Here is a 24,981-nt window from a genome sequence, read left to right as displayed (position 1 = left end):
GACACTTTGTACTTCATGTTAGTTACAAAATTTTGGTGGTATGTTTTGCATTTATTTATCAGAAAATCAGATATTTGGTGAAAATTTGGAAAAATTCTCAATATTCAAAATTCAAAATGTTCTACTTTTTCCACACATAAGTCATAACCCCAGAAAACATAATAACTAAAATTCACCAAATGTCTACTTTATACCTCCGTGGTTTTTTATACATACTATCATTTTTGTAAGCTGTTATGGGGCTTTGAATGTTCGGTGCGATTTTTCACATTTTCATAAAAAAAGCAAAATCCTGCTATTGAGGGACCTGCTCAGGTTTGAAGTCACTTTGAGAGGCCTAAATAAAAGTAAAACCCCATAAATTACCCCATTATAGAAACCACACCCCTCAACGTACGTAAAACAACTTTTATGAAGTTTGTTAACCCTTTAATTGGTTTACAGGGGTTAAAACAAAATCGGATGCAATTTTGAAATTTTTTTTTTTTTTTTTTACTAAATTAATGTGTTTTTCATAAAATGTACAAATTCTGAGTGGATAAAATACCAAAACGCTCCACAAAATTTGATACCCAATCTCTCCCGGGTATAACAATCCCCCATATGTGGTGCTAACCTGCTGTATGGGCACACGCCAGGGCATCGAAGGGAAGCTGCGCCATTCAGAGGAGATTATGCATTGTCACTTTATAATGGATATACAATCTTTATTTTTTTGGCAATTTGGACATATAAAGGCTTATTTTTTGCGACATGAGATGCACTTTACAAATACTTCATTTTAGTGGGTCTGTAGCTTTTTGATGATATTTTATTAACTCTTTAATGTATGGAGGAAAAGAAAATTGTCAATTTTGGGTTCTTTTTTTTTGTATATTTTGGGGGTCGTACACCGCACACTAAAAATACTATAATATTTTTATTCTCTAGATCACTACGATTACGGTGATACCTCATTTATATAGTTTTTTATATATTTTACAGGAAAAAAACGAATGTAAAGAAAATCTCATTTGTTTTTGCATCGCCATCTTTCCAGGATATAACTTTAATATTTTTTTTGTTGACAGTGCTAGTTTAGGGCTTATTTTTTACGTGTTGAGTTGTCTTTTTCAGTGGTACCATTTTGGTGCACATAACTTTTTTTTAATCACTTTTTGGAACATTTTTGTGAAGGGATTTTATGAAAATTTACATTTTTGGCGAGTTTTTCGGGTTTTGTTATTACGGCGTTCACCATACGGGTCCAATAATGTTTCTGATTTATTGTACAGATTGTTACGGACGCGGCGATACCAAATATGTGGGGTATTTTGGAAATTTTCAGTTTTTTTCACTTTATTAGATGTGTATAGGGAATGTTTGTGTTTAGGGGGACTTTAACTTTATTTAATTAATTATTTTTATTCAAAAGTGTGTTATTAGTGTTTTTTTTACCTTTTTTCTTTACTTTTACAGGTTAGCTTGAACAAGTGATCCATTGATCACTTGTTCAAGCTATTCTTCACCTAATACAGTGTAATACAGATGCTGCGCATGCTCAGTGTGTCACAGCCGGGTCCTGCCAAAAGGCAGGACCCGGCTCCCGGCAGGAGGATCGCGCAGCCCCAGGCACCGGCAGTCCCGGGGCTGCGATCGGAGCAGCGGACCCCCCCAGTAAGCGCCGCGGGGGGGTCCGATTCCAGCTAAATGTCCCTGACACGCCGCGGTCAGCGCGACCGCGGCGTGTTAGGGGTTAACACCTGCGATCAAAGAAATCTCCGATCGCGGGTATTAGAGGCAGGTGTCGGCTATAATATATAGCCGACACCCGCAGCTTGACGCTTGACGTACTATTACTGCATTTTGCGGGAACGCACCTCCCGCCATGCAGTAATAGTACGTCAAATGTCGGGAAGGGGTTAAAGGGTTGATGTGCTGCAGACTAGCAAACATTTCATGTCCACATAAAAAATCAGAAGACAAACTGCTCATTTGCTTATTTTTTTGGTGTATAGTATCAATTTTAAAACCAGTCAATGATCAGGCATGCAAATATTCATACCAACCATTGGCCCATTTAAATGAAGTGTAATGTACACATATTGGTTGCTACATTCTCATAGTAAAGCTTGCCACATAGATATATCACTATATTATAACTTACCCTTTGTGGCTATTCTCACACAGTCAATTTTTGTTTCCTGTGACAAAAGGAGAAAAAGAAAGTGTCTTTGAAGATGCATATTTACTAGTTGTTGAAGGAGTACATTTGCTTAGTGATGTATTATAAAAAGTCTAATGTAATGATGAGACTTCATAATTGTGAGATAGTCTTCTAGTCTGCAAATATATAGTGCGGAACTTTAAACTTAAACTCTTCTCTCAACAAATTATTGTGAGTAGGAATCTAATGAAGACCTCATTTATCTTCACTCATAAAAATCCCTCATTTGCTGGATAAATAGGTTAAATACCTTTTATGCTGATATGCACAGAAGACCTTTGATATGCCTAGACCTTTATAGGGTCTAGGCTCGGAGCTAGGCAGACCACAGCAATGCTTTTTTATCTTGTACACATTTTGGTAAATGGATTGCATGACCTGAAACATGTTCCTTTTAGGCTTGTGATGTCACTGCAGCCTACTCAGATGCTGCACATTTGCTTGTTGCTTCTCTACATTTTGGATTGATCTCAGGTATAAGACAACAGGATCCCTTGAAACTTGCAGTTTCACAAGGTACCGTATATACTCGTGTATAAGCCTAGTTTTTCAGCACAAAAAATGTGCTGAAAAACGTCCCCTCGGCTTATACACGAGTCATCTAGGAAGTTAAAAATACTTAAAAAATAATAAACGTATATACTCACCCTCCTGTGGCCCCGACGTGCAGCGCTGCTCCCCCGATGTCCGCGCATCTCGTCTTCAGGCTTCCGCACCCGTCTTCTTTCTTCTCCCGGGCGGCGCTTAGTATGACGTCAGTAGCGGCGCGTCATACTAGGCACCGGCCGAGAGAGAGAGCAATGGCGGCGCCCGGCAGAAGAAAGAAGACAGGCGTGGAAGCCTGAAGACGAGACGCGCGGACATTGGGGGAGCAGCGCTGCACGTCGGGGCCACTGGAGGGTGAGTATATACGTTTATTATTTTTTTTAATGCTGGGGCAAGCTGTATACTACTGGGGGCAGGCATATACTACCAGGGGAAGGCTGGGCTGGGCTGTATACTACTGGGGGCAGGCATATACTACCAGGGGAAGGCTGGGCTGGGCTGTATACTACTGGGGGCAGGCTGTATACCACACGGGGCAGGCTAGGGTGCTGTATACTACTGGGGGCAAGCTGTATACTACTGGGGGCAGTGCTGTATACTACTGGGGGCAGTGCTGTATACTACTGGGGGCAAGCTGTATACTACTGGGGGCAGTGCTGTATACTACTGGGGGCCATGCTGTATACTACTGGGGGCAGTGCTGTATACTACTGGGGGCAGTGATGTATACTACTGGGGGCAGTGATGTATACTACTGGGGGCAGGCTGGACTGGCTGTATACTATAGGGGGCTGGTTGGCTATATACTGGGGGGGGGGCTGTGACCAATGCATTTCCCACCCTCGGCTTATACTCGAGTCAATATGTTTTCCCAGTTTTTGGTGGTAAAATTAGGGGTCTCGGCTTATACTCGGGTCGGCTTATACTCGAGTATATACGGTAATAGGTAAGTCTTGCAAATTACCCATACTAGCTGCAAACTAATAAAAACTAGGATTAACCTTCATTACCAGTCACACTACAACGTGCTGACATACAGCTATCCTCTTACATTAATGACTGAGTGAAATGCAGTGTTTGTCATTTCACATATCACTCTGTATTTTACAGTCATCCCATACTAGAAATGGACAGTAATCAAAACACTCTTTTACCTTTCACAATATAAATAAATGTGTAAAACTTTACAATGTACCGTACATGCAAAACTTTTCGCCAGTTTCCCATTGATTCTCAAAATGTGGTCTCTTAAAATTCTTTTACTGCACTAGCTTACCCCATTGGCTCGGCTGGCAGCTTGATAGTAGATACTGTAGCTTTTCTGCGGCAGAAGTGGAGGATTCCAGTACCCATTATATGTTTTATTATCGCCGATTGTAAAGATGAGGACAGATGACAAAAGATTTGGAGGAAATTCTGCAGCAAAGTAGTACTGTGCATTCAGCAATGATGTATTCTGGTAATGTATGGGCACTGGAAAACATTTTAGCATTTCAGATGTCTTTCTGACACGACGAGACTTCTTTTCCTCAACAATAATCTGGTAAACACTGCAAGTAATAAAGAATGAAATTGTTTATTAGAAAGGAAACAAAATAATTCAACCTTTTTCTAGAGACAATTACGGTACATCTTTATCGTCATTTTGTAAATTCAAGATTAGAATGAGGCAAACCTTGAAGTACTACTATAAAGTATAAAAAGTTTAGCCTACCTATGCACTAAGAAAAAAAAAGCAATTCCCTACTTTACTATAATTAGCTATCTGCAGCAGTTTAGCTGCTAGCAGAGGTTTTACTTTGCCCCCTGACCATGCTTTCTGGTTGCTATGGAAAAACATCTAGATCCGATAGGACAGTGATGGCGAACCTTTTAGAGACCGAGTGCCCAAACTACAACAAAGACCCACTTATTTATCGCAAAGTGCCAACACAGAAATTTAATTAGTGATTTATACTCCCTTCTCTGTCACAGTTTTCATTGATACCTGCACCTGAGGACACCAATAAAGCAGAAAATAGTCCCAGGTAGAGCTGTCACTTTATAATAGCTCTGTGCACAGCAAGTCCTGGGCTGTCTGGGACTGCAGGAAGATACCTGGAGTCATCTCTGGTGATGACCTGAGTGCCCACAGAAAGGGCTCTGAGTGCCACCTCTGGCACCAGTGCCATAGGTTAGCCATCACTGCGATAGGAGATAGGAGGCTTGTTGAGAGGGGCTGTAGGTCCTGGAGCGATGTCACATGCTTGTGACTCATCACATGCCTCCAGTCTTCCAATTACAAACAATATGTCCTACATCATTTGAAAGTACTTAATGTGAATGCAAAGGACCTTCAGTGATGTCACAAGCATGTGACTCATCCCAAGCTTCAGATCGGCTGCTTGCAAACTTGATGTCCTGGTTTAGCTTCATTGCCCTAAGCCGATGTCACAACATGGAAGTGCCCACCCACATCAGGAATAGCTGAATCTGAGCTGCACATGTTCAGTGTGTTACAGCCGGGTCCTGCTAGAAGGCAGGACCCGGCTCCGGTAGAGGATCACATAGCCGTAGGGCACTGGCAGACCCCAGGGCTGCTATCAGAGCAGCGGACCCCCCGGTAAGCACCACAGGGGGGTTGGGTCCGACTGCCATGAAGGGGTCAACACCTGCAATCAGAGGGATTTACAGCATACACCCACAGCTTCTAGCACCGGCTCCGTTAAGGATCCCGCCATGCAGTACTATTACGTCAAATGTCGGGAAGGGGTTAACATTACAGTACAAATCACAGTAGAAACATTGAGGTGCTTTGCACAATCTTTTCTGTATAGCTAAGGAAGCTCTGGAAATAACCATAGAGGTAAGTGAAATGCGCAATACGGTTAGTCCTGTAGTTCTGTAGGCTTGTTCTTAAAGGTAACCTGTCAGCGGCAGCCCTTTTTCTGGCCAGTGAGGAATCCTCCCCCCCCCCCCCCCCCATCATGTTCCATGCTCCATCATGCGTCTATTTCAAATAGGAGGGATATGGGTGTCTTTAAACTTTGAATTAGACGCATGATGGAATGGTTTCTTCAGGGTGGAGGATATGACAGGTTACCTTTAAGAACACAGAAACTACATTGTATGAAACCCAGAGACTGCCTGTATTGTGCATTTCATTTTACATCTATAATAATTGAATTTGCATGTAAGTTGGAACTGGTATATTTCATAGGTGTAGGTGTAGGATTTTCATTATTTTGGGATGTCATGGGGAAAAGGATTGACAATAAGCTTCATTTCAGGCACTCATAACTGCAGCCCTCAAAGTTCAGTAAATCACCAGCATCCAGAGAGTTTCCCCAGTGGTTACAGTGACCAGAGAAGTCTGTCTGTAACTAGGGGTCATCTGTAACTCGGGTATTCTTAAGTCAGGGAAGGCATGTACACAGAATTCAGTAGAATCTATTTTGGATATGATAAACTGTCATTAGTAGTAAGATGTTAGGTTACATATGCAACAATGAGTTTTAATGTTTAAAATGAACCACTATAGTAAATCTAACAAGCCTCTGTGTCCAGCTCCCCTTTGGCTCTTTTGCTTTTCACGTGCTAAATATTCAATCCCACAAACAAAAACAAAACATGGTTTCCAGCACTGGTAGGAGTAAAAAATTCTTTCTTTCTTAAAGGGTTTTCAGACGAATACAAGTTAGGTCATATCCACAGTATTGGGCCTAATTTTCTGATCTGTGTGGTTCTTAGTGATGCAACCCCCACAGATCACGAGAACGAGGGGTCCAATGGGGTCCCAGGTACCTCAGACAGGCCCCTTGTTGCTCCCGGAGATTAATGGAGCAGACCAGCGCGCATTACCATTCTGCACAATACATCTCTATGGAGCTGACGGCGACCCCAGAGCGCGTCACTCGGCAATTTCCGTCAGCTCCATTGAGATGTTTGGAACAGAACGGTAATGTGGGGCCGTCTGACTGAGGGGGTCCAACTGAGGTACCTGGGACCCTATCGGACCCCTCGTTCTCGTGATCTGCCGGGGTCTCATCACTGAGACCCCCATCAATCAGCAAGTTAGGCCATATCCTGTGGATAGGACCTAATTTGGTTTTGTGGGTAAACCCCTTTAATGAAACAGAGTACAAGACAGGACAAGACCAAACAGATCAAGGCATTTTCACTCATGTCATGATTAAGGATATCAATATGCTTTGCCCGTCACCAGGTGCCGTACTACTCTGCCACTCATTGGGTACTTGATTGTGCTCAGCTCTTCCTGGTGGTTACCAGGGTAATTGTAAGCGGATAAGTGTTTGCCAAGTGAGCAAACAAGCTCCCAATACTTATGAAAAGTATTTTATTACAAAAGAAACAGTGTTATAAAATAACATGGTAATGTTTACTCAACTGCATATATATATGTGAAAAAGAGAAGGGTTGTTTACAGGAGGCGGACATACAACAATAATTTTGGTCAACCTGCTCTTTTTCAGAGACATCAGATCAGATACGGTACAGCTACAGATACAAGTACAGCTATCAGATACAAGTATGAAACAGAAGAATGTTGCACTGCTCTTTATAAATATATGCTACATATACTGAATAGTATAATGCAGTTAATGATTCATTTCTACTAGTAGCCCATACATTATCTGAATTATATCATCAAACTTTCCCAGGAAACATTCTTGACAATCATAAATGTATTCATTTGCACCTGAAAATTACCTACATGTTTCTTCTGTGTTAGGTCATGAACCTAGAAGACAGTTTTATTGATTTAACCCCTTCGCGTCTATGCCATTTTAGACCTTCAGGACCAGGCCTGATTTTTTAAATTTGCCCTGTGTCATTATAGGTGGTTATAACTTTGTGACGCTTTAACATATCCAGGGGATTTTGAGATTGTTTTACCGTCACACATTGTACTTCAAAGTAATAGAAAAAATTTGATGATATCTTTTGTGTTTAGTTATGAATAAAATTGAAATTTGGCTAAAATTTCTGAAAATTTTTCATTTTCAAAGTTCAAAATTTTCTGCTTTTCAGGCAGATAGTCATAGCACCCAAGTAACTTTATAACTAACATTTCCCGAATGTCTGCTTTATATTGGCGCAGGGTTTTATGCATATTCTCTCTTTTCTAGGTTGTTAGGAGGTTCAGAATTTTGGGTGCAATTTTTCTCATTTTTATGAAAATCGCCAAAACCCTTATTTAGAGGCACATGCTCAGGTCTAAGTGACTTTGAGAGGCCTAAACAGCAGTAAAACCCCATGTATCACGCCATTTTAGAAACTACACCCCTCAATGTGTAAAAAATCAACTTTAAGAAGTATGTTAACCCTTTAGATGCTTCACAGTGGTTAAAACAAAATGGACGTCTAATTTACAAGCTGTCATTTTTTTTAGACAATATATTAATTTTGGCCAAAAATTAAACCGTCACAAAGTATTAAATGACAAAAAACTCCACAAAGTTTGATACCCAATTTCTCCCGAGTATAAGGATGCCCCATATGTGGTGGTGACTGCTGTACGGCCGCACGGCCGGGCATAGAAGGGAAGCTGCGCCATTCAGAACAGATCTGCAATGTCACATCTTACAGGCTATAAAATGTTTATTTTTTTGTAATTTGGACATATGGGGGATTATTTTTTTTGTGGATGAAATCCACTTTTCAGGGACATCATTTACGGTGGGGCTCAATAGCCAATAATCAGATTTTATTAACTCTTTCTTGGTGGTGGTTAAAAAAATCAATTCTTGTTTATGGTTTTTAGCATTTTTTTCGCCGGACGTTCACCATACCATAAAAATAATGTGTTATATTTATTCTACGGGTCATCACGATTACAGCGATACCCCATTTATATGGCTTTTTTATGGTTAACTTGTTTTGCAGAATATAGAACTAATTTTGTGAGAAATTTGCTTGTTTTTGCTTGCCGTGTAACAATGGGCAGAACATTTATATTTTTTGGTTTACAGAGTTGGTTTATAGCTTATTTTTTGCGGGACAAGCTGTACTTATTCTTGGTATCATGTCGGGGTAAATTTTACTTTTTGATTACTTTTTATGCGCTTTTTATGAGGTCAGATGTGAAAATTTCATAATTTTTGCAAGTTTTTTTGTGTTTTTTTTTACGCCGTTCACCGTACGGGTTCAGTGACGATTTTATTCTATTGTACGGGTTGTAACGGACGTTGTGATGCCCAATATGTTGTCTTTTTTTTTGTGATTTTCACTTTTTTATGTTTTATTGTATTATTGCATGGGATGGGACTTCAAGGGACTTTTATTATTTTTTAATAATTTTTTTTAATTGCACTTTTTTTTTTTTAACTTTTTTTTACTGTTTTATTTTGTCCCAGGGTGGGACATGAACAAGTGATCATTTGATCACTTGTTCATTGTAATATACTGCAATACTAATGTATTGCAGCATATTACATAGTCAGCCTATGCATTCTGCATAGGCTGACATCAGCACTGTTAGGATCGTGCTGTAAGCACGATCCTAACAGGCTTCTAGTGAAGGCAACCCTGGGGGCCTTATCGGGCTTCAGGGTTGCCATGGCAACGATCGGCACCTCCGTGCCATGCACGGAGGGTGCCGATCGTCGCGGCGATTCACTATAGACGCTGCGGTCACAATGACCGCGGCGTCTATAGGGTTAAACAGCCGGGATCGCGATAGTCGCGATCCTGGCTGTTACTGCGGGATCCCGGCTACCGCGTACCGCCGGGATCCCGCGGCGATCGCCCGGGCTCAGCTTCTGAGCCCGGGTGATCGCCATGACGTGATACTACGTCAAGGTGCGGGAACGACCCGCATCCTATGACGTAGTATCACGTCAGGGTGCGGGAAGGGGTTAAGAAAATAAGTATATCAGAATAGAGTTCCCCATGCTGTTATTTTGTGTGTTTACATTTTCTACTACAGATGTGATCATTCTTAAAGGGGTTGTTTAGAATGGCAAAACTTTATCCTCATGTGTTATCCTCCGCTGCAAGAAATAGCTCCTGACTAGGACTACTGCAAAATTGTTCACAAAAGTGTATAGAACAACTCTATGCTTCTGAAAACAACAACATACATAATAACACATAAAAACTGCAGCTTCATTTGAGCTGATTTGGAAAAGGATCCAAATGTTGGTAGCTCCCTGACAGAGAATTACAAATGTGGTAAGTCTCCAGGAAACTATTTCAGGTGAAAAGTAATTATCTCAGGTACTTGAGCAGGGAGAAAAGTAATTATCCAAGGTGCTCGAACAGGAATAAAATAAATATAAATTGAAAAATCAGGTTAGGAAATGCATTAAATCATGTAATGTACGTTCCAAATGAACATTTAATCAGGTCCCACAATTCCGTATTAGGAGAGAAATTGTTCTCCTCAGACAAGAAACACTTTAACATTTGAGATGGATGTGATAGAGCACTTTCCTTATTTTCTAAAAGTGGACAAGAAAAACAACTCAACAAGAAAGCAGAACTTAACTTTCTCTAGTTTCCTGACTGTATTCCAATATAAGGAGAAACGTTAAAAAAACAGTAGTAGATTTTACATAGGTTACTTCATAATGATAAGGGTGGTTCAGTCCTTTGCTAGGAATGTGTCAACAGAAAATTAGGGTCGCAAAGTAAAAGTTCTCCTTATAGAGATGCTGCCAATGAAACCTGCCTTTGAGGCATGTTGAGTCTTATAACCATTGATGCTCCACTAGGGGATTCTAGGAAATATGCAAATAAGTTTTCCAGGATGGGACAAGGCAAACCACACCTCTATTGTGACCTTGTAAGGCAGCCCCCCTTACCATGAATCATGACGGAAGGAATCCAAACCAGCATATTTATTCCAGGAAGAACAAATTCCCAACTGTGGAGCATCAATGACAATAAGTCTCCAGATGCCTGCAAGGCGATCTTAATTGAAAGTCATGTTGGTGGTAAGGGGGCTGCCTTAAAGGTAGCAAAAGAGGCGTGGTATCCTTTTATCATCCTTGAGTCTTATAATATATTGACACTTCTCAAGCTAATTTTATAGGTATTTACTATGCAGCAGTCATCATCTACACCATGGCCAAATCAAGCAGAATTACAATATAACAGTGGTGTAGAACCTATGGCAGGGATGCTAGAGGTGGCACTCAAATCCCACTATGTGGACACTCAGGCCACTCAGTTGTATCAGCACAGAGTCCGACAGACAAGACTCAAGAGAACCTCCTGGTCTACCTGAAGAACAAGGTGTGGACAGGTTCAGATTATATAAGTACCAGAACTGGGACCCATGATTCTTTCTGAAGCTCCAATGACCAACTGAATTTACCCTCCTTCTTTCAAAAATATTTGTGTCCTCAGGCCCGTGGAAAACTGCTGATTGCACGATTGCTTGAGAAAGTGCAAGGAGTGCAAACATAAATGTGCTGGTTTTATTTCTAAGTACCTAAGTGCTAAATAAAGAATGGACTACTGATGCGAGTGACTCTAATCATATCTTCTATGTGTATGCTATATTGGGATTTGTTTATCTAACTTTGTAGCAGAGCACCGCCAGACTTAAAGATTGAGTCCTAGCAGTTACAAGGACTCGGCTGGCCGTGCCTAGAAAACTCTCCCAAACATTTTTGCATTTGGTTAAAAAGTAGATGCATTCCATATAATCTTTTTATTTAAGTAGGTAAATATATAAATGATGGATTTAACAGTAATGATAAGGAGTGCTCATAGATTCCATAGGAATCATACAAATTAAGGACATGTTAGTCCTGTAGTTTCCCTTTGCTTATATACTGTAGCACCTACATATTCTGCAGCAAAGTACAGAGATGGTTACCATACACCTCAGAGGATTACTCATTTCAGTAAAGTTCACATTAGGGTCAATTCCATAGGCAGTCAAGTAAACTTTTACTATGTTTTATTGAGTGTAGGAGGAAAGTGAAATACCTAAAAAAAAAGCCACAACACATAGAGGGAAAGTTCAAGGTCCATGCAGATGTTTCCCTAATGTACTTAAAAAAGGTTCATTCCTTCTCTCAAACAGCTTTTATATTTTCCACTTGAAGGTAGTTACAGAGAACAAGCATTTACACTAACTAAGGCTTAGTGTAAAGGCTCATCCACACCGAAAAACAGACCTTGTGTGCCCATTATTTACACAAATCCATTGACTTTAATGCATCACTCAGTCTTTGTAAATCAGATTGTATTTCTGTTCTGAAATAAAATAAGGGAATGCACAATTTTTTACAGACCCGATGTGGCAAAACATAAAATCGTGTGCGCGGTGTAGGCTTAAAAATTTCCAGGGTTCTGTTGTTGTACATTACAGAGCTAAAATTAATAACCAAAACTGTGTGAACAAAGGCTTAAGTGAGGCCGTTAATATAGCTAAAAAAAACAACAAAACTTTGAACATTTAACTTAAGTAAAATATGAAAAAATATATTAATAAAAAATCATCCAATCTAAAAATGAAAAATGTTATTTAACCCTATTCTGTGAACTGTAGCATAAATGAATGAATAATTCCTTAGCTGTAGGCACGATCTGTTCTGTGTTTTCAGTGACCTCAGGAAATTGGCTTATTTAAATAGCTGTAAAGGCTATAAGGCCTTTGTGGTCTTGGAATCTTAAAGCAACGACCTTAAAAGAAAATCTCTTGTGTTTAAAATTGCGTCTCTAATGCTAAAATATATGAAATATAAATACTTGTGCTGTAAATGATGGTACCTTGCAGCTGCTTCCAGGGCACAGCTTTGCTTAAAATGTTAATTCACACAGCACCCTTGGGTGTTCTTCCAAGAAGTATGTAAATTTGATTTAAAGAAAATGACATTTTAGGTTCTGCAGCAAATCTTACAGAGGTGCCTGGAACTATATAATACAGAACATTAAGGTCAGTGAGGAGAGTAAAGTATTTTGCATATTAAATAAGTTGCACATGCATTTGAGACATAGTAGTGCTGGGAATAGACATAGTGCATGGAGAATATATCTCTGAATCTATTCTGACAATACAATACAACTCATGAACAAGGCAATAAAAAATATATATCTGTAGTTTTGTGCCACTTTCCTTATTAGGAAACGGGTTTCATGGGCTTGGTGAGTGCTGGGAGAACTGGGCAGATGTCAGGTGGCTTGTGGTTGAGAGATAGTAAGTAAACTGGGTATTCTGGGTAAACAGTGGGTGTGTGGGGCATTCGGGGAGAGAAATAACAGAGCGCCGTGGGGGTAGTGGTAAGGCAGCATGTGGTCTTGGAGGCAGTTAATAGACAGAAGGTGAGCTGGGAGGAGTGAAGAGACAGTAGGTGGGCTAGGCATAGTGTGAGGACACTATGTACGCTTGGGGAAGTGGAGCAGCAGTAGGCTGTGGGGAGACGGTATGTGAGCTTGGGAGGAATGAAGAGATTCTAGGTGGGCTGGGCATAATGAGAGCATAGTAGGTACGCTGGGGGAAGTTGAGCAGCAGGAGTCTGTGGGGGCGGTAGAGAGATGACATGCGGGCTTGGGAGGAATGAAAAGATTTAGGTGGGCTGGGTATAGTGAGAGGATAGTATGGAAGCTTTCAGAAGTGGAGCGACAGAAGGCTGTGGGTGCAGTATGAAGAGTACAAGGGAGAGTATGTGGGTTTTGGCATGTAAGGAGACAGTAGGAGGGCTGGGGCTCTGCCAAAAATAAATAAATCTCTTAATTTACTGTTTGTTTAGGACACTGGCAGGAAACCTCTGCACATAAATGATCTCCTATCTAGTCATCATACACATACAGAAGCTACTGACCAAATTTAAGGGAGAATACACTGCGTGCAGATGCCCTCGTCTTAGTCCAACCCTAAATGTGCTAACCCTAAGCATTTGTAAGGCTATCACACAACTACAACACAAATATTGGGTAGATGCAAGCAAATACATGTTAATAAAATGTGATTACAATGTTGCAAAATAATATTGTTTTGACAAGCTGTTCATCTCGTGACAAAGAAATGTTAATAATGAACACATCTATTGATGACTGCTAAACTGGCCCTGTGAGTAGAAATTCTGGCTCCGGAGAATAAACATACACTACACTGAGAAAATACAAAAAAACAATAAGATTGATCATTTAATGTATGACATTGATTTCAAAGAATATGTATGAATTCATCCAAACTGCGTCAGTGCAACTGATTATTTATAACGCTGGAGATTGATTTTCAGGAATACATTTGAATTCATATTAACTGTGATCATGTATTTTTCATATCAAGAATTAAACAATGTATCTGCATCAGCATAAAAAGTATGTAATATAAACAGATTCATTCCAGCATAATAAATGTATTTATTTGGTTTAATACTTGTCCTTCAATAATTTTCTGCTCTGGAAAGAGAGCGTCAATGGGTCACCACATACCTGACCCTGAAAGAAATTTCTGCCATCTATTTGTCTCTAGATACATTAGCAGAAAAAGAAAGTTGACTGTAGATATTTCAAACCCAAAATGTCTTTTCATCTTTTCACCACAAGACAAATTAGATTAGCGAGTAACCAGACCTCAAATCTATTTGCTCTTTAATAATTTAAGCACTTAAAGGTCAAGCAGCTCTTTTCTGTTCTCCTTTATCACAGTCCAAGTGCTAATGAAAAATAACTAAATCCCATCGTCTGTCTAATTTCCACCCAGCGCCGACTACCTGATGCAAATTAACACATGATTACCTCCTGTGCCAGAGCTGGTACTTAGAGACAATTCTGTATTTTTATTACTTGAAAGGGAGGACACTGGAGAAAAACAGGATTTTTAAACCTAAAATCCTTTAAACGTTGATTAGGTTATTTTATTTGAGGTTAAGTTTAAAAAAATTTAAATCCCTACAGAATGTGCTAAAATGTGGTAAGAATTCATGTCAATAGTCAAATATTCTTTATCTCTAAGCAAGAGAAAATATATTAATATATTATAAATTACTACTAAATTGTAATGCAATGCATGAAAAAATCTCATTGAATTCTCAAAAACATACAATATAAAATGATTTTGTGCTGCTGTTACACATAAAAACTTAAAACGGATGTCTGTTATACTGATATCTATAAGCAGAAAGCAAATCTCTGCTGTTTATCCCCAACCAAATTTAATGGAAAGTCACAAGGCAATGAGGCTACCACTACAAGATGTGGCCAAAATATGCAGACAATAATAATAATATTTCTTTATTTATATAGCGCACACAGATTACGCAGCGCTACACAGAGCTAGCCAATCTTATCAACCTACCAGTATGTTTTGGAGTGTGGAAGGAAACCAGAGGACCCAGTGTAAACCCATGTAAACACGCAGAGAGCATACCAACTCATTGAATGTTGACCTGGGTGGAACCCAGGAACCCAGTGCTGCAAGGCTGTAGTGCTAACCACTCAGCCACTGTGCTGACCTAACAACAACTACATTAATAGTATCCATTTTTAATTGATCCTTATAAACTATAGTCTATGAGTGATCTATGGAAAAAAGTTTCTGACTACAACATGCTCTACTTTTTCAATGGATTAGACTAACACTCCATTAAAAAGATGAGATCCTTATCTTTAATATAACACAGAAAAATTTATAGGGTGGGCTGCATAAAACAATTAACTGGTACTTACTTTATTCTGGGCTGCAAGTGTCCCACGCCTCGCTCTATCCGTGCCGTGCCCCTGTTTGTTTACAGGGGCACGGAAACTTTGCTTGGACTGGATGGGGTGGGCATGTCCGGCTAGCGGGCAGCTGGCATGAGTAAACAAACGGGCTCGGCATGGAGAGAGCATGGCACGGGAACTGTGCAACATTGTGTTATGTCACACAGTTTTCAGTATTCAGGATTTTTATTTCATTCTTCTACATCTGAATCCTAGCAATGAACTACAGCCATACAGAGAAGCTAAATCCTGTCCGTATTTAATACAGGACTTGATGGTGGCAGATTTACAGGTCCGTAACTCTGGAGATGAGACTGAAGACATGGAAGGGAAGGTTGTTGCATATAAAAGACATCAATGTAAAGTAATTTTCTTTTCACAGTGTGGGGTCAACTCACAAAAGTATTACATCTATAATGGCTTATTTTGCTTTTCATGTAATACTCTATATTCTTTACATTTATTTCCGGATGTTCGTGAGCATGACAATGGTATCCTATTGATAACTTCAATGGACTGTGTTCACTGACAATAATATAATTCCATAATAAATGTGAATAAAAAAGTAACACATTCAGGATAAACAATACATTATAATTATTAAGAACAGCCCCAACACAGTAATCTCTGCTTCATCTATATTCACACACAGCACCAGTTAGCAAAATAAAAATCATAAAAAACACCACTGAGGAAAGAAGCAGCCCATATAATACTAGTACCATGTAATACTACCCACTATGGAAGCTGGCTAGTACTGTGCCCCTGCATACTCACAGGGCTGTACTATACCTTAAAATGAAATCATGGTTACACAGGGAGTGTGAATAGATTTTATCTGTTCTCTGTACATCATTATCCCCATTACTCTTTCATTTCCATTTCAGAAGTCACACAATTATAAAGCAAAGCACAAATGATGCGACTACCACTCTCCTACTTTCTAGCTAAAGCTCCCTACTACTAGTCTCTTTTATCTTACCTGTCTTCCCTCCTACACAACCCCTGATGTGTGCTAGAAATTATCCACAAAATATCTCCATGGGAAATAGTGCTCATAGTACACAAATAACCCAGATTGTATCAACATTCGCTGTGTGCAGCCGACTAATAAGGAGCCCAGGTATGGAAAAGAAGTTTTCATCACAGAAATGACTTGTCACAAAGGCATAATGGAGAACGTATGTAAATTCAGCTGCCCTCATAGTAACAATGCCTGCCAGAGTCGCCGGTCAGCTAAAACAACAACGGGCAAATGTTATCATTTACTCAATTTGCAGAAACAAAATGCCAGAAATTCAGCTTTTTACATGACTTGCCTGCCAGAAAAGCTGGACAAAGCATGTTTCACTCCCCCTTTGTGTCCTATATCCTCTGCGAGGTGCCTCTACCTGTAAGGTGGAAACTCACCTTCAGAGTCCTAAATGTTTTGAGCATGGACCTTAAATAAAATAAAAATGGGGCTTAGGTGTAAAGTTAAAGGGTAGAACGCTGAATTATGTTGATGCCACTGTATTTGACTTATGATCTCTCATATGTGATGTCTTCCACAATGTTGTTACACAGATCGGGCTGAGATAGAAACATTTTTTTATTTTTTATTGACCCTTTCTGTGCATTATATCTAAAAAAGAAAGCAAATCTGTTTTTTCTAATAATTATTTATTGGGAGCAAATGAGTAAGGGCAGTCTACAATCAGTAAATCTGATGTTCTTTAATATGATTTTTTGATACATTGTTTTTCCTTTATTTATTATTTTTTTTTACATTTTTTGTTGTTTGGGATAAATACTATCATAGATTTTTAGCCCTGGTTGATAAATTTACTTTTTTTTTTTAAAGGGGCAGGCGATTCTGTGTCTGTATTTTTTTTTTAACATACTTCTTTTTTCTTCCTTTTTCAAAATCTTTTCCCCACAAGGGGGCACTGAGAGGAGATCACACGATCTCTTTTATAATGCAATGCAAAACTTATGTAGTGCAGTGCATTATCCTGTCATTTACTCACAAGCTTTCTGGCATTGCCAAATAGAAAATGGGAGAACCTGGGATCAGTGCTGGGGTTGGGCTCTGATAACACAGTCCAGCACCAGCAGTATACGAGGTCCTAAAATCTTCTTATGATGCGGTGCTGTAGAAAGTAATTGCATCAGAAGTACTCTTAATGGCTGGAGTAAAACCCCTATGAAGAGGTCATTAAGAGGTTCATGAATGGACCCGCAAATTAACACATTAAATACAGTAATCATTACCCTACTGGCAATAGCACATGGAGAACATTGTATCTTAAATAAAACTGTACAAGTATGATAATATAAAGTTAAAAAGTAATAAAAGTTTGAAGCAAATACTTGGAAACAAAGGAAAAAGTCATGGAATTGGGCTGGGGAATAGTAATAAAAGTGATGCTAGTTTGATGTATTGTTATGATGTATTATTATTCCTATTATCATCGCTGCTCATGACGGTTATAAGATACAATTAGGGAAATTGTAGCAGTGTCTTCTTATTCAGACTGTCAGTTTTCTCTTAGTAAACAGCTTTCTTGTTACACAAGCACATGTCATTCTTGGCTTGACAGTCACATTCATCTTTAGCTTACTTGTATTTATGGAGCAGTAGCAAAAATAGAAATACATTTATTTTAGCTGCAAGTAACAGAAATTATTTGGAAGAAGGTTTCAGCAAGTTCGTCTGACAGTGAAATTGGTAATTAATTTAGAGAAAGCTACTTGTGCCACCTGGGCACCTTGTCGAGTGATTGCACAAGCTGTGTCTGGAACAGATACAATTATGATGTGGATTCTTATTAATCTAAGTCTGAGAGGCGGTGTGCAGTCAGACAATGGTACTGGTGGAGGATTGTTTTACAAATAATTGTTAGTCTTTTGTCTTTATATTTGTAGTTGAGAGCTTGGACCTGGTAGCAAGGATACAGAAATGAGGTTGTTCCGGATGCACTTAAATCCAACCAATTTGCTGTCACTTTCAGTGACAAAGACAAAAACCAAATTAGAGTATCTGTATAATTCATTGCAATTTACAAAAATAAAAAGTGACACTTCTAAGATTCTCAGGTGATTGCTATAGTCGTGTAATACCATTAGGTGCGAATTCTGGAAATGAAAGTCATAGATCAATTTGTCACTGCAAGGTATCAGTCATTTTGAATTAGCAAAATGGTTAAAATAGCAGTTTAGTAACATTTTGTTTTCATCTACTGAGTATAAAATGACAAAATTCAGCTTAAACTCCGAAGTGGTAAATTAATCCATTGCTCTATTGGGAAATACAGTGAAATACAAAGTAGGATTCCTCAGTAAACAGTATATTAATGATATATGATTAATGATATATCTCCTATGATAAAAAACAGAGACGGGAAAAACATGTAGTAAAGTCACTTTTTGATGTCAGTGTTTTCTTATTATTTTGCATCAGGATTTGTAAACCATAGCCAGGAGTAGAATACTGTACACAGAAAGAAATAAGTATAATGGAAGCTTCTCTTCCATTATACTGGGCCAAAAATACTGCCAAACAAAAAGATCTTCTGATATCCTCAAAAAGTTAAATAATACCGTAATTCACCTGTAATATTCATTGCCACTATTGGCTCTTACTGAACTAGAAGTGGTACAGTTTAATTTGTTTTCAGGCCACCAATGTAGACAAACACTGGCCTTAGCATTGACCTGTACACCAAGACCAGTTGTTGAACACAAATATCAAAGGTTTTGGAAGCAAATTATTTGTTAATTCATGATTCAGAGCATTATTCTTATTGCCATTTTAGTGTTATTTTCTTCCTTTCTTCCCAAATAGGCATTGTAGAGTTTATTTTGCTTACTTCTGGATCAACACTAAAGGATTTATAGGTTTTGCTTAATAGACAGACTCATGTCTTTTTGTTATCCTTATCTACTATTATACTATGTACGAATGAAGCTTATATCACAGGTACATAAACGTCTTTCTACACCTTCATATGCTACACATTTTTTAGCTGCAACTGTCACTGTGAGATACAGATACTGGTTGGTAACTAAAGAAATTGTGGAATAACTGAGTGGAGACCAAGAGAAAAAGAGTATAATTCAGTTTGAGATTTTACAGCCTGAAAAACTGTTTTAAAGAGAATCAAGCATGTAAACCAGACGCTCACTTATAGACCAAGGCAGTAATCTTCATATACTTGTTGTACGTCATTGAGGGGCTCTGGTAACATCCCCAGAGCTCAGCAGGCTCATTAGCATAATTAAAAGGCTTGGCTCACAAGTATAAGAAGATGACCACAGTCACAGTGCCTGGATATAGCAGTAAGTATACCAGGGTTATCATGCTTGATTTTGATGGTAGATTTTCTTTATGGCAAAAGCTGAATGCAATGTGATTGATGCAGACTACCGGTGCAAGATCATATATAATTTATTTCTTAAATGTTTGTTCAGCTTATACTGACATAAAACATGATCTGGAATCTTCTCTTTTTCCACAATAGGGTGGATCTCTATGTCAGCTAACTAAGCACTGTACCAGAATTCAGCCATCTGATACTTTACATTCTCATGATTGATATATTTGTCAAATAGTTTTTTACATTACATTTGTCTTGGCTAGAAGTCCGCTTCTATGACAAGGACATTTTGCAACAGCCTGTCTAAAAGCACTACATATATAATGTGATTTTCTCCTGGTAGGAAATACGGAACCTCTACAAATAATTGCTAAAATGACCAAGAAGCTAAGAAAAGAAGAGGGGTATTTTACAAAACCATAATCTGTCATCTCATCAGAAGATTTATTAAACAGTCTGTAACCAGTAAACACTTTGCTACATTATATTTTCTCATCAAACATACATGTCCAAGTCTTCAATACCCTACATAGTGAGAAAGTCGCAGTCTGTGCTTCTCAAATGTATGCCACTTCTATGCCACAAAAGTGAAGTAGAGGTCCTGAAATAATCGCAAATGGTAGCTTATTACTAGCACTTGCAATTATTTTACACTTTCCACATCCAGGGTGTGGATGGCCGAAGAGTGAGCAAGCAAGGGAAGTTCCTGTCCCCATGCCGGCGCACTCCCTGCAGACGGGAAACAGGGATTCAGTGCATACAATGAGGCTTTGACCTCTTAGTACAGCGATGGCGAACCTTTTAGAACTCGAGTGCCCAAACTGCAAGCCTACACCCACTTATCTATCGCAAAGTGCCAGCATGGTAATTTAGACCAATAATACCCACAATAACACTATTTAAACGCCAAATAATGCTGGCACATGATGAGCATCACTATTACAACAACATAAATGGAATCATGCTTAATATTACCGTCATACAGTAATTGCTTTTAATGCCAGTGATGAACATTGGCGCCATATAGTGATAATTATCACCGCCATATAGTGAAGATATGGCATCATGTAAAAGGACACCAATGCTACTGCTACACCATTAGATATGCATTTCTATGCAAGTGCATTAAATCATCAACTAGCACCCTGTGTCTCTATCTCTATTACAAGAATTTAGGTTTAAGGCCCCTTTCACGCCTGTGAGTGTGATGCGCTGAACTCGCAGCATGTGCTGCCTGGATCTCCCGGCCCGAACGCTGCAAACTGGACCTGAATTCAGCAGGTCAGTGCAGCTCTGGTATGCAGCATTCGGCCTGGGCAATCCAGCGCATGCAAGTTCAGCGCATCACCCTCGCAAGTGTGAAAGGGGTCTTAATCTGTCAAAATTTAGAAGGTGAAAGCAGCACTGTGGGAGAGGGAAACAGGGGCAGGGACTGAATGTGCCAGGAAAAGTGACTAAATGAGGTCCAAATCCAACCTGGTTAAATAAAAACAAACTAGCAGGGCACTGAGGGGGATGGGGAAACCTATTTAGCAAGATCTCCTCACTGGGGCAAAGTGGGTGTTGTGGGGTGGAGGGCACAAAACACTGAAGTCAATTATTTAACACTTAAGCTGCTGCCTGCTTACACAGACAGCAGACAATGGAGTACCTGGCTTCCCCTGCCTGTAGTGAGGGACTTCATTCCCTTATCTTCGTTGTCAATCATCTTGCTGCTCTGCACTTCTGGCTGCCAGCTTCTGTCTTCCGGGCTCAGGTTCAGTGAGGAGGAGGAGGGGAGGGAGCAAAGAGGGAGCCAGTGACCCGCTGCTGCTCCACAAGTGATGGCAGGACAGGTCAGCTGCAGCCTGCACTGGGAAGCTTACAGCCCGTCAGCTGAGGTGTGTAGCAAAGCAGAGAGTGTGTTACTCTCTGCTCTGCCTCTCCGATGCACAGAGAATCACTGGAGCTCCGGCACCCAGCAGCAGCTTGTGGTGTCGCCGGAGCTCCATTAATGAAGCACACACAGTGGAGGACCATGGCATGCGTGCCAGCAGAGAGGGCTCTGCGTGCCTGTCTGTGTCTGTCTGGCACGCGTGCCATAGGTTCGCCACCACTGTCTTAGTAGATACAGGTGCTATATGTAGTAAATGCAGTGGGCCTGGCAGTTCTCCCCTATTGCTTTAGTTGTTTTTCTTGTATCCCCAAAACTCTGTAGGCCTATGTTAGTTAATAGTGGATACTTAAAACAGTGATGTGATATATTCCTACATTCGGATTGGGGTACTTGGCACCAAGTTAGATTGCCCTCTCCTGCTCCTCTGAGTCTGTATGAGGACAGATGATCCATATGTGCTATAGTCGTGGTATGTGGGAAAGACTGAACCATTCATAGTCCCAGATGTTTCTACATCACAGTAACAGAAAGTTTCCACCTTAGTTAGTTATTGCTTGACAGTTGACAGTGGAAGGATCTAGGGCAGTGGTTGCGAACCTATGGCACGGGTGCCAGAGGTGGCACTCAAAGTACTCTCTGTGGGCACCCAGGCCATCAACCCAGCACAGATTTTCCATACTTGACTCAAAACCTCCCCCTGCAGTCCCTGGCCACCCAGGATATGCTGTGATCAGTGATATATTTTAAAGCTACACATCCTTAGCTGTCTGGGACTACAGGAGGAGCAAGGAAGTGCAGACAAGGCTGTGTTATTAATAAAACTCCTGCTCTGGGCTCCACAATTCTTCCTATTCAGGGGACCCTGGAGTGAAGCTGCAATGATAATCTGAATTTCTTCTCTTTCTTTCAACTGTATTGGTGTCCTCAGGATGCCGATACAATTAAAAGCAGTGACAAAAAAAGTTAGCAACATGTTACTGCTTGAATTGCCATGTTGGTACTTTGAATTTAAATAAGTGGGGTTTGGGCACTCGGTCTCTAAAAGGTTCGCCATCACTGATCTAGGAAGTACTACAGCATTAGATTACTCAATTGACTAATGTTTATTTCAGATTTTAACTCAAACTTTCCCTGTTCTAAATCAATGCATTCCACCAGAAAACCAGTTTTAAGCAGATATACTGCATATGGTTTTTATATTGAAATTTAGAAATAAAAAATTTGTAAACCCTTCTTCCAGGGTGGAGGTGGGGTTATGTATGTATGTTTGCATGCATTTATTTTTCTTGTGCTGTTACAAAAAAAAGTTTGAAAATGTAAATAAAAACTACTTGATTTTAACCCCTTAAGGACGCAGCCATTTTGTAGCTCAAGGCTCAGCCCGATTTTTTGGATTCGGACTTGCTTCGCTTTATATGGTTATAACTTTTGAACACTGTTACTTATCAAAACGATTCTGAGATTGTTTTTTCCCCACATGTTGTACTTCATTTTAGTGGTAAATTTTGGCAGATAAGTTTTGCGTTTATTTACAAAAAAAAAGAAAATATGATACATTTTTTGAAAAATTTGCCATTTTCGAAATTCTAAATCATTGCGTTTTCAGGCAGATAGATTTACCAGATCGGACCCCAGAGTTGCTATAGCAACGATCGGCGCCCCCCGAAAACGGTTCGGGGGGGCCGATCATGGGGGAAAGACCCCCCAGATGCAGGTTAGATGCTGCGGTCGCGCTGACCGCGGCATTTAACGGGTTAAGCACCTGCGATCGGAGACAACTCCGATCGCGGGTGTTACACTGGGGTGCTGGCTATTAGTTACAGCCGGCACCCCGTGTTTCCCGATGCCGGTTCGGCTCTGATCCAGAGCCGAGCCGGCATAGGCGCCGTGGCGGATATATCCGCCACTGAGCGCTAAGTCACTGCGCTCCGTGGCGGATATATCTGCCACTGAGCGTGAAGGGGTTAAAAAAGAAATAAACATTTCTGCTCAATGAAAAGGAAATTAAAGATCAGGAAAACACTAATCTTATTTTCTTAAAATTATTAGATGAACACATCCTATCTTGTATACAAATAGAATTCTACATTATTATGATGATAATAATTACTATTATTTTCAATCTCCCCAATTGTTTCTTACAAAGCTTTAGCAAAATGAAAAATCCAATTCTCTATGAAAGCTTCAGATGATCTCAAACAAAACAAAGTAATTTCTTCTTCTATAAAGTCATAAACACAGTGCAAACAAACCCAAGTAAACCAATCATTAGTTACCATTTAGCGCTCATTTTTCATGGACCTCTCTATGCTTGACGTCCCATAAACAGGATGACAGTGGTTAATATTTAATTTTAAAACATTAATTTTTTCATGTCCCGCTTTGACCAAGATTAGATCAGTCATAAATAGCTCTGGAATATTAGCTTGGTACCGTTAATGTATTTTGTGTTCTTTCAACCAGAACTTATTACAAAGATCTCACACTGCATCAATAAGTCACCATTGCTCATTTTTTGTGAGGCTCAATACACCGCTGCTGTGCTATTTAGGGAGAGAATGTAATAAAATATTAATTACAGCTGAAAGGTTGGGTGAAAATATGAACTCAATTATAGACCTGTATTGTGAGCAAAGTGCATAGATAACAATAGTAAAAGTAATAATAATAATCAATTTTATAATAGTAATGCCTAATAGCCCGTGGTTATAAATTTCCAGGGCAGAGTATTGTGAGTTAGAGGCTAGCAAGTAATATTTCCTTAACTACTTGAACACTTAATTCATTTAACTCGGACTTCTATGCATCTTTCTATTAGTCTCTTATAGCCACCACCCTGGTAAATCTAATACTGGCACCTAATCTATGAGAAATAGAGTTTTGTACAAGTATTAATGATGGATTGATTGCTAAGCATTCAACATCTCCGTTTCTTTAAGATAAACATAATAACACACATTAATTGTAGACCACAGAAAAGCCAACACATCCACAGACATAAGGTGAGAAATAGGCTCTCCCCAGGCTGTACAATAAAAAAGTGCAAAAAAAAATCAAACCCTGCGCTGTACAGTTACGTGTACTATTTTGGTCTTCTACATATTAGCATGGCTTATATTTCAACATAAAAGCTGTCAAGGGGAAAGTGCATGCACTGTGCTTCCCACAACCTCTATCCCTGACTACTTACTGCTCTGAAGCAAATTACAAGCGACAACTGAGAAATGATCCCTATATTAGGGTCGCACATAGAACAAAACAAAAAAGACGCTGGCGAGGTACATAATAGTAAGGCAAAGAAAAAACAAGGGTTACATAAAGAGAAAAAGCAC

The 24,981-nt window shown here is 39.6% G+C and overlaps 1 protein-coding gene across 7 annotated transcripts in view; it reads right to left on the bottom strand.

Moving 5' to 3' along the window:
* Positions 1–24,981, bottom strand: part of PTPRM (protein tyrosine phosphatase receptor type M) — a 490,017-nt gene that overhangs the window by 180,389 nt on the left and 284,647 nt on the right. For all 7 annotated transcript variants that reach the window (XM_072152202.1, XM_072152207.1, XM_072152203.1 and 4 more), the window contains exons 12-13: positions 4,029–4,302; positions 2,147–2,183 (exon numbers count right to left, since the gene is read on the bottom strand). In XM_072152202.1, coding sequence (XP_072008303.1) covers positions 2,147–2,183; positions 4,029–4,302 — 311 coding nt within the window. The remainder of the gene's footprint in view (positions 1–2,146; positions 2,184–4,028; positions 4,303–24,981) is intronic.

The sequence above is a fragment of the Engystomops pustulosus genome, chromosome 5 (genome assembly GCF_040894005.1).
Source record: "Engystomops pustulosus chromosome 5, aEngPut4.maternal, whole genome shotgun sequence".
Taxonomy (NCBI): Eukaryota; Metazoa; Chordata; class Amphibia; order Anura; family Leptodactylidae; genus Engystomops; species Engystomops pustulosus.
The sequence above is the reverse complement of the archived record's forward strand: the minus strand, read 5'-3'. Positions and strand labels throughout refer to the sequence as shown.